We start from the raw sequence: 16,722 nt of genomic DNA, 5'->3' as shown, positions 1-16,722 counted from the left end.
GTGGAGTTTTAAGCTAAGTTATCGTCGTTTATCGTTCTTGACGGAGTTACTTCAGTGTTACAAAGGCGCAGCGTTGTATAAGAGTAAGTTGGTATTGCCTCTTGTTATATCTTCTCACGTAGTTACGCATTGAGGAAATGGTAGGACAGAAAGCATGTGTCCTGCTGTTACTGTGTTATAGTCTGGTCCCATCTGATGTAGGACATTGTGCCTGCACCTGAACCATCACCACATGGTAATGAGCAGAAGAGGACAATACTTTTCACATATCTCTACGTGTGTCCTTGTGTAAGGCCGTATGTTTGGACCGGACTGTGAGTATTGAGTAGTTAGATCCCTTAAAATCATCAATGGACTGAGCTGAGACTATGCAGGTCTGTTCCATATATACTGGAGATATATATATATATGTGATAATTATAATGCCATAAAAAAATTTCATGTATGAAACCTTGTCTTTTATCTTTTTGATCTGCATAACTGGGTACAGCTCTTCTCACTAACGAGCAACGGATCAGTTATCTAGAACGCAGTCTAGGTATAGTACAGGAGCCATATTCTAATTGCTTAGGGCAACGCAGCCCAAGGTATATAAAGACTATGGGTAAAGTCTCACTACCTAGCAATACAGTATTGATGCGTGGCATAACAATGCTATAGCAATATTCACCTCTATAGGGTTACAGTGAGTGGGTAGGTTAAGGCTCATACATGATTCTTGTGATTCGTTTCGTGTCATAATAAAGCAGTTGGTCAGGCTATTTCTTAAGCATTGAACTATATGTTGTTTTCAAATGAACCAGTCTCACTGTATATCTCAAACTAACTTTATTGCGTGAGGCTGGGCATTAGGTTACAGGTTAAACATACTGCTGAGATTACAGTTGAAATTAGACTTATAAACTAACTTATACAACGAGGTGTAAATGACTACGGCAGAGGTAACAAGATAACACAGTTGTGGATCACTGAAATGACCACTTTAGACACTACGCAGTTGGCTTTTTTAAATTTGTTTCGCCTGGGGAAGGGGGTTATGTTATTAAGCACACTAGTTGTTAATTCTACCGTCAACGGTAGTAGAATTTCTTCACAAAGTCTCAGACGAAGTTACCAGACAGTGGACATGGCGTATCGCTCTGAAGCCACGGGAAATCGGGTTTAAGATGAGGTTGGTTCGAACCTGGCTCAGTTCCCGTCCTATATCCCAGCTTCTGAAAGCAATAACGTGATAAGCACGACGGTACGGCCCTTGAGCACGAAGATACGACTCTGGAGTACGACAGCACGACCCCTCAGGAACAGCATACGACCCATGGACTTTGGAACTGACCATGAAGGGTCATACCGTCATGCTCAAGGCCGTAGCTTCGTGCTCTAGTGGTTATAAAAACTGTCAAACAGTAAAACAGGTTGATGAAGACTCTTTTATGAAGGTGAGTTGAACAAGAATGACACAGTAAATCCCACGTTAGTAATTCTTTCACGTTTTCATCTTTATATATTGAAAAGTTTTCGATAAGAGGAATAAGTTTGATATATTTGGGGATCCTGAACAATAATTTCAGTTTTCGTTACTAAAAAACAATGCGTTTGTCATCAGTGTATCATGAAACGAAGAGTCATGTCATGAAAATATAAGCATCTTGGTTATCAAGTCATTCACAAGTCGTAATTTACATATTCTAAAAAACATCATTCGTAATCTGATATGTCTTTGATTTCCGTGCATGCAGTGAGTTTGTTGACTGATGGTAAACAACACACCTTAGGAGAATGAGAAAAATTGAGGGAGCTGGCTAACTATAGAGATCTTGAGCCAAGATTATGGAAAAAGAAGAGAATTAAGCCACGCCAATGATTTACAATTATGATTTGTTTATTGATAGACTCCGTTTATGATTTGATTATCAACAATGTTATTTGACAAAAAAAAAAGATATAGTTTTTAGAAATGATTAATGTTTCTGATCTCACAATGTGTCATCAACAGTCTCAAAAGCACCCAATGGCTTGTTGTTCTTTGCTTTCATTTGTAATCTATTAAGATATTTCCCAAGACTGTTCATGGCCTGATGATTGAGCAGTAACCTAATCTTATCAATAAATCATTAGCTTCAAAGTTTCACCACCTGGAAGGAACCCAATCCTCCTTCACACATGAAAAACGGGATTCAGCTTAATTCTATGAAAACAGCATCAACTGTATGTTACAATATTCACATTGACAGATGTTCCAAACGTTTCCATTACTTAGGAGAGAATACGTCATTTACCTGCAAACACGTCACGTAACTCATCTGTTCACACAATTAACAGTACGATTCAAAGATATATATATATATATATATATATATATATATATATATATATATATATATATATATATATATATATATTCCCTTCCAGCATGCAACAAGGTTCACTAAGATACCACTATCGCCAGCGGTGTCAGGTGAACAAGGATATTATGACATTCGAGAGAGAGAGGAAAAAAGAATTAAACTAGATACGAAATTCGAGTTAAGACTCGGCCAAGCCCAGGTTTACCTTGACAGCGCGGCTCGCTCATCGTTAACCTGTCTGAACATCATAGTGAAAGGAATGGCAAGCAACTTGGTCCAATTTAGTCACAATTGCGATTCTTTACTTAGACGCAGATGTCTATAAGGCTGAATATATCCCTGAAGCCTTTTCAAGAATATATGAGTTTGTGTAATGACGTTCAATCTAGATATATAATGGAGGTAAAGGAGTTATACATACAATAAGAATGTTCACAGAAAGATATATATTTCTGTTTCATCATGTCTCTTACCGTCGTCCGAGCAGTGGGGAAAAAAAGAAGTAATACCACTCGTATCTCGTATGTACGCCATGACCTATATATATATATATATATATATATATATATATATATATATATATATATATATATATATATATATATATATATATATATATATATATATGATTTTTCACGACCCACACAAATATGCATCCATTCATTTATATCAACCTTCAGCCTTTCGAATCGCATTGAATCCATTGAAGTATGAGCTTTCTTCCCCGACTGACTTGCTCATAAACCTGGTCCAAGTAGGAAGCTGAGAGTGGGGCGGGCGAGGATTATGACCAGGACGGGGACCCACAGACGGTGACCACAGAAAACAAGCGAATGCGAGAGGGAGTACCAGTCCCCTAGCACCCACCTGTGACCCGGGGACCGATACCATTAGAAAACTAGACTCAAAAAGTGAAACTAGAAAGGCTATCGATACTACAACCTTGAGTTAGAGGAAAAAATAAAAAGTGTTTGGTTCCAAGCACTGCACGTATAATATTCTTACTGCTCTTGTGCCCTGTACCTGCGTGGGGGTTACTTCATCTCTCTCCCTTGGGGTAAAGCCGTGATGCAACTCCTGAGATGCCGACTGTGTTCCAGAATTCACATTCAAGCTTTCGGAAGCCGTTCACTTACGGATGTTGTGTGACGCAGCCAAGTTATAATGATCCTTGTGAATGTTAGAAACTCTCTCTCTCTTTGGTTCAATCATCTAGTAGTTTGATAATTGTATTCCCTGGAATTTAACAATATGCTTTTCCCTCATAAAATATTGAATCTCCTCCTGACGTGTCTGTTTGTACTTAGGTTGTGAAAAGCGTCTGGCTACAGTCTTTAGCATATCGTCTCTAACATCTCCGTCACCCAGTAACCAGGAATCTAACATTGCTTTATAATCACTGCGTTTGCATAGGTTACTCCACAGCACCTCACGATCATCCACTTTTTCAAAACGTGTTTCTAGTTCGTATTAAACCTATAGTTTGTAGACTGATGCAACAGATGCACTACATACTGAATGATGTAAATACACCATTACTGTAAGTGAAACTTTGAGCGGGTTTTCAATTTCATATTGCAGATCATCCATCGCCTTACAAGTGACATTTAGTAACTCGTTGTTCTTGGCCTTGGCATCGACTCTCTGGCTTACGTTCAGTGTCCCAGGTACCACGGGCGATGACGGACGCCTGTATGGTGTGTGCTCGTCATCATGACTCTGACGAACAATAAATTGTAATGAATCATGTCTTCTGCTTGGGAATATCAACTCTTTGTTGCCTGTATCAGCTAGGGGCTAGCCAGAGTCCACACTCGGGTAGACATGAACGTGGGCGTTGATTAAGAGTTCGTGTTAAGGAGAGGCATGTGTAACTTGCATACAGAATTGAGTTCCCGTTCGCCCACTTAGTGTCGGGATTGAGCAATTACTCCTACCTGGCAACTACGTCACTCCTTACGTCAACACTTGCGTCATCGGACACTGTAGGCTCATCGCCACCGTCCGTTAGGAAGGGATGCACAATAGATTCGACACTGCGAGAGAGAAATAATGAAATAAAGATCTTTTCCAACAACATTAATCCCCAAATATATATCTTACGCATAAGGCTTGAATGAAACTTCTGAACTAAGTTGAAATGGCAAAGCAGGTGCTCGAAATTCTAAAATGTTAATTGTATCAGTATTCGATCTTTGGGCTACCGGAAAGCACATAGCGACAGTATACTTTCACTGGATTCCAGTCAACCAAGGTCCTCACCAGCGTCTTGAAATTTATTTTAAAACTGAAATCTTTATTGAGGAAAAGGATTAGTCCACATATTACAGCGCATATAACTGGCTTTTGACAGCATGGTATACAATGAAATGTAATAAACAATCTGGAAAACATATCACCAAGAAAGAACGAGAAATTCTAAGAAATATAAAGGGATATGAACGATTAAGATGAGGTAGGAGTAACAGAGAACAAAAGCAAGAGTCGTTACCTTTGATCAAACCAGCTTCAGGCCTGTGTCACTTAGAGAGAAACCTATTACAGAGGGATTATTCTCCACCTGAATAACAATTCCCTTTCCATGCTTCCCTTTCCTGGCTCTCATTTGAGTCTCTATCTAGCCATAGTCCTACAACCTGATGGAAAGTTTCACTAGCTAGTGGACACTGTTCCTCCTGATATGAAGCCTCTTCCAGTTCAGGTATAATCATACTACTTCTCTTATGGAAATCATGATTATTCAATGAGTATCGATAACAAGGCTGAATGTGACTGGTAGCACAGACGTCTGTCCTCCTACAGAGTCCATGAGGATTCCACAGAGAGGATAACAAAGCTCTCTATTCTTAGGATGATACAGGAATATGGAGTCCAAGGCTGCAGATATGATTGGTTACCTACACTGGAGAGCAGTGAGCCATAGATTTTTGACCCGTGAAAAGTGCATAGAGAACAGTTCCCATCCTGGTACGAAAACTGTCGAGAGAGACAATGTGTTGCATCAAACTCCTGCTAGACGAGTTTATAGCGATATGAGAGGTGAAGTTTCATGACTGTCTTGTGATCAATTCCTGTTCAAGTCTACTTTCTGGTTAAGGTGAAGAATTTGCCACATCTATGTCCTGCTGACGGTGACGTTCCAGCCTCATGGTGTCTAAACCAGTTACAATTCTAACATTACCTAAAATCCTGGCCAGATCCAGCACGTCTTTCGCAACGTTTGAACCAGAGTCTGGCACGTTGTAAGGGCCACACCCATGAACCGGACCCATGTCCAGCTTTTGAAGCCTCAGCCGCCCCCAGTGTCATCTCATGGTGATGTGTTAGCCAGGTCCAGCATCTTGCCGACGGCGACATCCACCTTGACAGGAGGGATGGTAGGGAAGAAGTGCTTGATCCTGGCCGCCCAGTCTGCTGTGCTCACCTTAGTCTTCTCGGCCGAGTCCATGGGCCCCAGCAGTAGGCTCTGGTCCTTGAAGGCTACCATCACTCTCTCGCCATCGCTAGCTGCTGCCCCCCTACCTGGCACGGCTGCCGGGAATCTGATGGCGCGCAGGGAGTTAAGAAAAATGCCGTCTTTCTTAACGTAAACTCTGTCCATGTAGGAGTAGAAGAAGTTGTAGTCGACAGGCTTCATATTGAAGTCAAAGACTTTGTCCCAGTTGGGGTCATCCTGCAAGATCACATGAATATCATTAGAAATGAACAAGACATCAGTTTAAGTACTGTTCTGATTGTTATGATCGTTTTAATGACCGACATGAAACCTACTATACATATATTGTTTGCCACAGATCCTCGTTATGAGACATTTTGTGTCTCAGTTACATGACTGAGAACTTGGAAAAGTCTTCCACAAGGTATGGGTAAGAGTAGGAAAGGGTGTAACGTACAGGGAAGGCATTATAGATGCTTCATAAGGCATAAACTCTGACCTCGGTTTTTAACAGATGGTCGACTCCTCGGTGGAGCACAAAGCCCATGTCAGTCGTACTCTCGTAGCGGCGGTGTAGTCCAGCTTGGTAATATTCTAAGGGCAGGTCAGCCATGGCCACCGCCTCAAAGAAGGGGTACCCGCCGCCCACGTCGACGATGTGCAAGTCACCAGGGAACCTGAACCAAGACACACACACACACACACACACACACACACACACTTACATGAATAAGAACTTCATGTGAACAGAAAGAGAGACATAGATAAGCCGACATAACAAAAGAACGTTAGTCTTCTTAGAGGCCAAACATTACAGCGCATTGAAGCAAAGTTTGGCTAAAACTTTAGATACAGTCCACTGGAGAGAATATCTAGACAAAATACATCTACCCAAATTGCTATCACAAGAAAATAAAACAAAGATATCATTAATGACGTCAGATGTTTTAAAAATTTTACTTCTCGCCTCTTATCAATGTTTCCTCCCCTCATATGAATCCTTAATGGAATTCTATTCAGCCAGAGTTACTGGAATCACATAGGGTGAATGAAACATGTGAAAGCCGTAGGGCCAGTCTTGCTATGCCTTAATGTGTGTGTGTGTGTGTGTGTGTGTGTGTGTGTGTGGTGGTCGAGCAGGAACAGGACTTAAGAGGTGGTAAAGAGTCAACCAGAAGTGAAAGGTTGAGGGACATACAGGGAGTAGTTAAAGAGGTCACCACTGAGGCAGGTCGCAGTGGGTCAATGTACGACACTGAACAAGTGGTGGTGAAACTTTTGATACGTAGATGTCCAGACAATCATAGAAAATGAAATGTAGTCAATAGATTAATAACACTGTGTTTTACATTTGTAAGGAAGACATTATAGATATACACAAACTTAAAGTGAGACATGTGAGATAAAAAATTCGGCGATAAGATGAGAAAAATACAGATTTTCCTGCGAATAAAAGAAAGTTAGTGAGCATTCAGTCGTGCAACCATAACAGAAACAATAGGAGCCATGGAAAGGAAAGACAGCAACGGAAACACTCAGCACAAACAAGAGACACGTACCTGAGGTCCTGGAGGAGCACAACCACATGGGTATGGGAACCAGGGGAGTTCTTATGTGATCCTGTGGAGAAGACAACGTTATAACATCGGGAGGTTATCAGTCATGCTATGTGGTAGGCGTTGGTATAGCGTCTGGTTATGTAGTTAGTGTCGTCACTGTTGTGCCAAAGTATGTGGCCTCGTTCGAAGTTGTGAAGTGTGTTTTCCTCGTCATAGGAGACGTCTGTATATCATTATAATTATTTATTTGACGTCTAAACCTCTTACAGACATGTGCTGGAACTATGACAACTCCACTTACCATCTAAGACGTGTGCATGGAAGCCAAGGGCCCTCAGGACGATACACATGAAGGTATTGAGGGTGAAACAAACGCCACCTTCGAGGCTCAGCCCTGCCTCCACCACCTCCTCCAGGCTGGGGATGTGGCGCTCTTCCTCGGGCACAGCGATCATACTCACACTCTGGCGACGACGACACCTAGGTAGGTAGAGCAGTAATTCTCTCTCTCTCTCTCTCTCTCTCTCTCTCTCTCTCTCTCTCTCTCTCTCTCTCTCTCTCTCTCTCTCTCTCTCTCTCTCTGAGAACTGTGCATTAGTCTAGCAAGAAGTAAAATATAGTTGTAGGTACTCGGAGCCTACTTGTGCTTTGTCACTACCAAGACAGATTCCGCATAAAAGCCAGACTTTTTCCTGTTGATAAGGATAGCGTGACCGGATGCTATACTGTACAATATCCTGTAATAGCAGCCTTCAGCTACCTGCTGGGTCTCACCTGGAAGGGGACATGCTCCATAAAGCCTTTGAGTAGGCTGTTAATGAAGGCGACGGGGTCCCGTGAGAGCAGGTCCTCTCCATCACTCACACCCACCTTTTCTACGAACCCCAACGCTGCTATTCGCTCCAGTAGAACCATTCTCCTCACCTCCACCACCTGCAGGATTACTTCAACATCTTAAAAAGAGACAAAATATTTCGGTTTGTGGTTATAATGTTAGGTTGAAAGACTTAGCGACCTTGACAATGATTATTTACATATTTCAGTATTCGTTTTTGTGAAGCTGTTCCTATAAAGGTATCGGCAGGAATAATCATTAGTGTACGGATAGGAGATATATATTACCAATGTCCAAGATTCTTAATGACCTCTCCTTCGGATTCTCCGTTAATCTTCAAGGCATTGTAACCTACTCATTATCTTTTTTGCAAACCTATCGTATCCTATAGGCTGCCTGGATTTTATCTGGCGTCCGAGGTCTCTCTGATCTTTACATGGTACTGAAACCGACTCTTCCTCAAACAAAACCACTCTTAGCTCAACCTCCCAGCCCAGTCATAATGTCCACGTCGTAAGTTTACGGTAGCAAAGTTACCTCTGTGAATCTGGAATCCTTTTCATTTGGACACTCAACATTCCTATGGGTTCTATATTTTGTATGTTCTTGATGCATCCCGTATAAATAAGATGGATTTAAAAATCATACATGCATGAGTACCAGCTATGAATATTATTATTATAGTATACGTGTAATTTATACCATTTTCTGTTTCAATATTTATCAAATAAAAGAAAATGTAATATTTCTACGTAAACTAAAGTATATGTACTTTCACATGATCTGATTTTTGTCATGTTAGTAAATAATTGATTCATGATCTGTGGTCAGATTGCATCTAGTTTTTTGGAAATATGTTAAACATAAGCGAAAATACATTTCTTGATAAACAGCAAACAAATTTTTCTATACCAAGCAGGTTTATATATCTAATACTGATTTTCATTATCCATGAATATCATTATTATTATTATAGGGTGCGTGAGAAAAGTTACATTTTCTATATCAACATAAATCAAATCATAGAAAACTTAAATTACAGCACAAACTAAAGTATATGTTTTTTCGCGTGTTATATGGCTCAAATTTTTAAATCATGTTAGTAAACAATTGATTCATGATCCATAGTCACATTATATCTGACTTCTTAATATTATAGAAAACATGAACGGAAATCTATTTCTAAATAAACGTCAAAGTTTTTCAATACCAAGCAGGTTTATATATTGAATATTGATTTTTATCATCTGGCTGGTAATAAAAACCGCCTTCCTCGCCGTCTGTGGTAAAAGAATAGAAGAAATTAAGTTAAGATATTACCTTCAACATTATATTTGTACTTATAGAGCGATAGGGGGAGAGGTTTAGAGATGATCGCCTCCGAATCAACATTCAATCAAACATGATAATGAAGCAATATGTACTGTAAGACAAACGATTATATATATATATATATATATATATATATATATATATATATATATATATATATATATATATATATATATATATATATATATATATATTATAGGCCTAAAAGATAAACAGCAAGCAAATTTTTCTATACCAAGCAGGTTTATATATTCAATATTAATTTTCATTATCTATGAATATTTTTATCATTATTATTATAGTGTACGTGAGAAAATTTACATTTTCTATATCAATATAAATCAAATCATAGAAAACTAAAATTACAGCATAAACTAAAGTATATGTTTTTTCGCGTGTTATATGGCTCAAATTTTTAAACCATGTTAGTAAACAATTGCTTCATGATCTATAGTCACATTATACCTAATTTCTTAACATTATAGAAAACATGAACGAAAGTTTATTTCTAAATAAACGAGAAAGTTTTTCAATATCGAGCAGGTTTATATATTGAATATTGATTTGTATTATCTAGCTGGAAATAAAAACCGCCTTCCTCGCCGTCTATGGTAAAAGAATAGAAGCAATTATGTTAAGATATTACCTTCAACATTATATTTGTACTTATAGAAGGATAGGGGGAGAGGTTTAGAGATGATCGCCTCCGAATCAACATGCAATCAAACATGATAATGAAGCAATATATATTGTAAGACAAACGATTATATATATATATATATATATATATATATATATATATATATATATATATATATATATATATATATATATATATATAAACACCAGGCCATTATAGGCCTAAAAGATTACACAAACATAAAACCACATTGTCAAAGATACATATTCCGTGGTGCTTTACCTCTCAGCGACAGAATTGGCAGTGGTTGGTCCTTCTTGGTGTCGTAATTCTTGACTTTACATCCACAGTTTCTGCCAGTCACCTTTCAACGTCATGCGATTGTTCACTCACGTACAGCCACACACCGACTACCTCCGGACTTACATTAGTGCTAGGATTATTGTTGTTTGATTCGTTGGGCCTAATCTGGCCAAGTAGCCAAACTAGAATAAATAACAATTTATTCAATGCTAGGTATACTTACGTTTCATCAGATATTCTGGGCTAATGTTACCATAAATCATCGATTGAATGATTGATGAATCCTACATGTAGAAGTAGTACTTCCATTGCGTTTACGGGTGTGCCTCATCCTCCGTTTGAACATATCTTTTACCTCGTATTACCATAACACACAATACACAGGAAAAATCTGAGAATCTTTTTACCTGAAGACAGCAACTTCACGGAACAAGTAACTGAAGCGAATCTGTGGTTGTTGCACTGTGAACTAAAACATGCAGGCTCGGCCTGTAGCAAGATTAATAAATGTCTTTAAAAATGAAACCAGTTTTATCCTCACATCTGGTAGATACTTCGACTTTATTTTAGATATTCCAAAGACATTTAGATGTTTTATTTAAGCCTTATTTAACATATCAAATGCATATATAGTATGTGTTTGTGATCACTGACAACCCCTCACATTTGATAGCCAAGGTCATAAGAGTTGCCAGATGCTATTACCTGCAGCTGTTTGCGTTCGTACACTTCCTTAACGAAATATTCCAAGAGTAGTAGAAGGGACGCCGTAGTCCCAGGCTTAGTGTTAGCAGTAAACGTGCGAGCTAAATTAGTTTTAGTTGAAGCAGTAAGGGTATTTCTAACAGTAGGTGTAGTTTGATAGCTTTATGTCATACAATGACGTATGTACCATTGTGATAATCTGCTAGTATACACAGAGCCTCTGATAAGCAAACTGTGTTCTTTGAGGCTATTTTCACAACTTTCTAAAATTATTTTCACAATACATGCTAATGTATGACCTCAATGGTTCAAAGAAGTATTCTTAGCCCATTCCTATCTATCATTTGTAACCAGAATACTCCATCGTTTTAGTGCTATTCTCTTCTGATAAGACATCAGTTCTGAAAAAGGGATTGCATAGTACTTTGTGACACAATTATACCTTGAAATGTCCCTATATATCCAGAATTCAAGATGGACTTAGATCTAATTAAACCAAGTCATAATCAAAAGCGAAAATTCTCTAACGTTTTTGCACAAGATCAGAACACTGTCGTAATCTAGTAAAGATAAAAGGATTTGAAGTTTTTGTACTGTATCATTATCTAAAAGAAATTCAGCAAGACATTAACGTGCTCAATTCACTTCAAGAACCTTCATCACCACAACTCATCTTCGCTGCACCCTTAACTTCTCTACTCCCTTATAGGCCAGCTCAATGGCCATCTTAACTACAGTTCATCTTCACTACATTTCATCTTCACTACACCTTCATCTGGCCTACACGGGTTAGGTCGCTGGTCTTCACTACACCGTCTCTACTACAGTTCACTACACCCTAATCTGCTATACACACTGGACAGCTCAATAGCTATTTTAACTATAACCTTATCTTTAATACTTCCTTGTTTTCACTTTGGTGTAGGTAAAAAATGCTGATCTTTGGAGTTAGAAAATAAATAGAAACAGAAAACATGTTTTTCTAACTCCAAAGATCAGCACTTTAAATCAGATTTAAATGTCCCACCACCTCTTTTAGCATAGCTACTTTTGAATGTTTAAACGATAGCATATGTATTAAAAAAAAAAAATTCGAAAACCCTATGGATAAAGAAATAAAAAGAATTATCAATTAGTTAAGTTTTAATAACTTTTCTCAAGCAAATGTTTTTTAAAGTTCTTATGTCAGATTCTGGTGTTTGTTTACACTCAGGTGATCAGCTGTCACGAGACGGAGGAAGTCAAAGTTTGCTGCTATGTCGGAGTATTACTTCCTCTACACTCGCTCATAAGACCCTGCGTGGGTGAAGTTCATTTGCGTTTGTACACATGTAAATTATTACAAAATAATGTAACAGTGCATTTAGTTTACGCCCCCCATTCCTCAGGTGGGTTTGAGAATCGAGGTTCAATGAAGAGGAACGGCAGTGTAAACTGTTGATAGGCTAAGTGCCTTTAACTTTTCTTATTAAAAACATGTTTAATTAGATAGTATTGTCTTGAGGAGCTAAAGGAACTAATGGGAAAAGTCCAGTTTAACTCCACATCACTAATCGGCCTTAGATAATGAGTGATTTGCTATTTCAGTGGTAAATTAGAATTAAGAGAATAGAAAGAGGTTAGTGATTGGTGAGGGTAATTAAGATCAATCAAACTGTAAGGTTAATGTGAAAGTAGGGGAAACAGCTTTAGAAAATGTGCAGAACCGATGAAAACCTCATCTAAATCCTCTTAGCAGATAAAGTTTGTGGTAGAAATGATATATCAGCAGGTTAACTATAAACCAGATATTAACATTAGGTATTGAATAACTTTATTCTGCATCATAATGTGATATTCAGAGAATGAATTAAAAACTGCAGTGTGGTTTGGAGCATTATATTTCATCATAGGACACAAGATAAGGTGATTGTGATGATGCATATGATATCAGGGAAGATGTGAGATTAAGAAATGTAAAAGTAGGTTAGACACTAGTAAATATCATTAAAACTTAGAAAATCCTCACCAAACCTTCCCTGTTAGCTGAGATTCATGCAAGAATATGCCAATATCAATGTGGTACTCTGGTGAAATCTCCGTGGAATGGCTGCTTTTAGAAGTGTTTGGTGGTTGCTTGAACTGATGCTTGGTTTGTCATTTATAGACTGACAATCAGCAGAATGTGGCACAATCCTCAGTATAATCTGAATAGACTGCTGAAAATTAAGATATATCTCAGTTGTCAGGTAGATTAGGAAAGGATTTCTTAGGTTTCTAATCTTTTACAGGTGGTGAAGTTCTTTAATTGCTTATAATGCATTCAGTGTCTCAAGATTGATTCTGGGTTTTTGCAAAAGTTACATAGCCTCTCATAGGCTAAGTTGAATTAGAAACATGTGTCTTCCACTATGACAAATATACCTGTATGAAGATATGGCTTCACATGCAGTTTTTGTTAGACTTTCTAGGGACATGGATTATAATCTCTACAAAGAAATTAGAGACTACCTAGATATGCTATGAAATTGCCTCCTGTTTTCACTAATTCCATTTTTTTCCATAAGCTGTGATAAAGCAAAACCTTTGCTTTCATGTGGCAGAATAAGGAGCAGCATGCAAATTTGTTTATTAGACACAGAGATTGTAAAGATACAAACCAGAATTAAGCTAAGTCCTCATTATACTTATAAGAAACATTTAGGTGATTTCTTATTAGATAGCAACTATTATAGTGCAGATCTCAAATAATGGGAAATCATTACATTTCATTCACCTATTTTTGCTTTTGACAGGAGGAGTGCACCGGCATGGCAACCAGGCTGGTTGAGCTTGTTAGCCAGTCTCTTCGCTTGCCATCAGATTACTGCTGCCAAGGGTGTCTACCAGATCTTGTGGAGTGTTATGTTTATTCTCCCTGGATAAGGTAGGAATCAGCTGGTTTTTACATAGAATGTGATACTATATGAATTAAGAAGCTGCCTTACAGTTACCATAGATTATCTTGTTTCATTACTTTATATGTAGAAATGATTGTTGCTCCACATTATGTGCAATGTTTATTTTTGCTTAGTGTAACTTGCTATCCATTCATACTGCAGCCAAGCCACTAAGAACTCTGTCACATATTCACTTGTCCTCCTTGACTCAGTTTTCCTAATTCACTCATCCAGCCCATGAAAGAGGTTCCATGGTTGCAAGTTTCAGTTCTTCCTTGCGCCCATTGTAATTTACTTTCTTCTTCCACTGTTGAATACTTATAATGTCATTAAAAGCTGTACTTTTGATTCTCTTGATTGTTTTTTAATGTTTAGTTTTTATAAACTTTCTCTTGAATGTTTCTTGAAAGCTGTTTGAACATCTTCCATAGATACTGCAAGAGATCTTATAAGAATGCATTACTCTTCTTTAGGGCAATAGTCAAAGATGGAACATTTTCATCTCCTCCACTGCATGACACCCATAGTATGGCAGAGATCCACTCTGCCCTTCAGCTTGGTGAAAGCATAGGTGACTCCTGGCAAAGAGTGTTAATTCAAGTAAGTTCATTTTCTTTATTCATTTGTCATGCACTGAAACCACAGCTACCCATACACATCCAAGCCCCACAGACCTTTTCATGGTTTAACCAGGATGCTTCACGTGCCATGCTTCAGTCCAATGGCAGTATATTAACCCCAGTATACCACATCATTCCAATTCACTCTCCCCCTTGCACATCTTTTGTTCTGCTGTAGGACACAAAACATTGCTAAAAAAAAGAATGAATGTTAGTCTGGCTGCTCCATGAATGAGAAAGGCATCTCTTTCTTGTACTAAGAAACAAATTTTTATATGAATAAGAGTTGTCTCAGGGAGCACACATGAGGGGAGAAGTAGATGTAAGAATGTAAGAAAGTACAAAGAGATAGAGGAAGAGTGTGGAAGAAACAGGAGAGAAAAATAAGATATATTTGAATGATGAAATAGAGGTGTAGAATATGTACGTAAAGTGTTACAACAATGTGAGTGTAACAAGAGAAAAACCATTTGTTGTAGATGGGACAAACATCTCTTTTAGTAGTTACTTAGGCGATGAAAGCCAGCCATTGGAGTGATTACTTGAATTAAATATAAAGTAATGTAATAGAGAAGCAGCAGTTTAGCTATCTTTGAATACCCATGAAGATAATTAGAAGCACTGCTGGGTAATGTATCCAAAATGAAATTTTTATTGCCTCTTGGTCCTTTTGACAGTTATCTTTGTATTCTGTAGTTTATTGAGTAGGTTTTTTGTCTATTAGCTGACTTCGTCATTAGTAGATCTATTGTATCACCTCAATTCTATGTCCTTTTTGTCTGTCTGATAGAATATTAGAGAATGAAAAGATAAGAAGAATATTAGAGAATGAAAGGATAAGAATATGATAGAACTGACAATGAAAGTAAAGCTTTGCCATGAAAGGGTAAGAGAGACAGTAATGTGAACAAGAGTAATGAAATTGAGAAAAATCTTTTAGAGAAAGACTTTCAGACTTCAGGCACAGTCAGATATATACTTTAAAGATTAAAGGAATTTATATAAAAATTTTTAGAGAAAGACTTTCAGACTTCAGGCACAATCATATTTATACTTTAAAGATTAAAGGAATTTATAAATGTCATCAGTACAATGACTATTCCATTTTAGGGAACCTGCTTAAATGAATGTGATCCAACTGAACTCTGTTTTTCAGGTCATTTCAAGAAATGAAACCCAGGTATACCCACTTGCAAGAAATTCTGGACATTCACCTGGTCTTATGGCAGATGTTTCATACTCGCAATTGCTTCATTATGTAGCAACATCCAATAACAAGAACTTATGGAAAGATGCATACAAGAAATATTCCGGTTTGTAACTGAACTTCAATTAGTACTGTGCCGTTGTGTTATTATCTTTATTATTGATAGTAGTAGTATTAATTTTTATCATACTTGACCACCATTTCCTGCAGTATTGTTATTATTAATATCATTACTGATATACAATCAAGGGCCTCTGTTATGAGGATCCATACAGCTTTATAGCTTTACTGTGATGAGGACTTTTGTCTGTGAGTGTAACCTTCAGCATGAAAAACTTCTAGGCCTTATTGACTGAAATACAGTTTGTCCCCAGTCAGGAAATTTGTGACCAACTTATGAAACTCATTTGGAATACATTAATGTTCCAGCACCCAGTTTCAGCAAAGATTGTCTGTGTAACCCAGATCTATCACATTCCTTGTTCAGTGGATATGGGACCTACTTTTATGAAAATTTGTCATATTTGTTATTTCTTATGTTAGTCTTGTGTTCTCATTTTACAGGATATGGGTTTTTAAGGCTTTTATGTTTTGTTGTTGAGCTTAATTTTCTTTTACTAGCACTGAAAGTTTTCATGTTTGTTGGACCTTTTATGTACTCTTACCTTTTTATTAATCATAAACCCTCAGTCATCTTTGGTGGACAACCTTATAGATGAAAGACTCACCTTGTAGATATAGAACAAGTGAATAGTCACTACCACAGTTTACTGACTACTTTACTATTTGATTAAGATGAACTTTCAGCTGTACTGACTGTTT

At 37.7% G+C, this 16,722-nt stretch overlaps 2 protein-coding genes across 4 annotated transcripts in view; one reads left to right on the top strand and one right to left on the bottom strand.

The window, feature by feature from the left end:
• Positions 1-4,226: 4,226 nt before the first annotated feature.
• On the bottom strand, positions 4,227-10,937 carry LOC139747521 (uncharacterized). Of its 3 annotated transcripts, XM_071659922.1 has the most exons (7): positions 10,858-10,937; positions 8,115-8,273; positions 7,642-7,804; positions 7,341-7,401; positions 6,281-6,458; positions 5,770-6,018; positions 4,227-4,381 (listed from the first exon to the last, which is right to left on the bottom strand). In XM_071659922.1, exons 2-7 carry the CDS (start codon positions 8,253-8,255, stop codon positions 4,337-4,339), a joined length of 837 nt encoding a protein of 278 aa, XP_071516023.1. In that variant the 5' UTR covers positions 8,256-8,273; positions 10,858-10,937; the 3' UTR covers positions 4,227-4,336. The 3 variants fall into 3 exon arrangements, with proteins under 3 accessions (XP_071516023.1, XP_071516020.1, XP_071516021.1); XM_071659919.1 differs by lacking the exon at positions 4,227-4,381 and having other exon boundaries at positions 4,621-6,018; XM_071659920.1 differs by lacking the exons at positions 4,227-4,381; positions 10,858-10,937 and adding an exon at positions 10,430-10,805 and having other exon boundaries at positions 4,621-6,018.
• A 1,429-nt stretch (positions 10,938-12,366) lies between these two features.
• Positions 12,367-16,722, top strand: part of Wdr81 (WD repeat domain 81) — a 48,947-nt gene continuing 44,591 nt past the window's right edge. The window contains exons 1-4 of the mRNA XM_071659917.1: positions 12,367-12,455; positions 13,930-14,060; positions 14,547-14,673; positions 15,850-16,006. Of these exons, the coding sequence (XP_071516018.1) occupies positions 13,945-14,060; positions 14,547-14,673; positions 15,850-16,006 (400 nt within the window). The 5' untranslated portion in view covers positions 12,367-12,455; positions 13,930-13,944. The remainder of the gene's footprint in view (positions 12,456-13,929; positions 14,061-14,546; positions 14,674-15,849; positions 16,007-16,722) is intronic.

The sequence above is a fragment of the Panulirus ornatus genome, chromosome 69 (assembly GCF_036320965.1).
Source record: "Panulirus ornatus isolate Po-2019 chromosome 69, ASM3632096v1, whole genome shotgun sequence".
Classification (NCBI taxonomy): Eukaryota; Metazoa; Arthropoda; class Malacostraca; order Decapoda; family Palinuridae; genus Panulirus; species Panulirus ornatus.
This window is presented reverse-complemented; position numbering and strand designations above follow the sequence as displayed.

Excerpts from the sequence above, each read along its gene's own strand:
- LOC139747521 (XM_071659919.1), bottom strand. The coding sequence starts at position 8,255 with ATGGTTCTACTGGAGCGAATAGCAGCGTTGGGGTTCGTAGAAAAGGTG. Across the intron at positions 7,805-8,114 it reads TGGAGCATGTCCCCTTCCAG|AGTGTGAGTATGATCGCTGT; the intron begins GTGAGACCCAGC and ends CGTCGTCGCCAG. Across the intron at positions 6,459-7,340 it reads GTGCTCCTCCAGGACCTCAG|GTTCCCTGGTGACTTGCACA; the intron begins GTACGTGTCTCT and ends GTCTTGGTTCAG.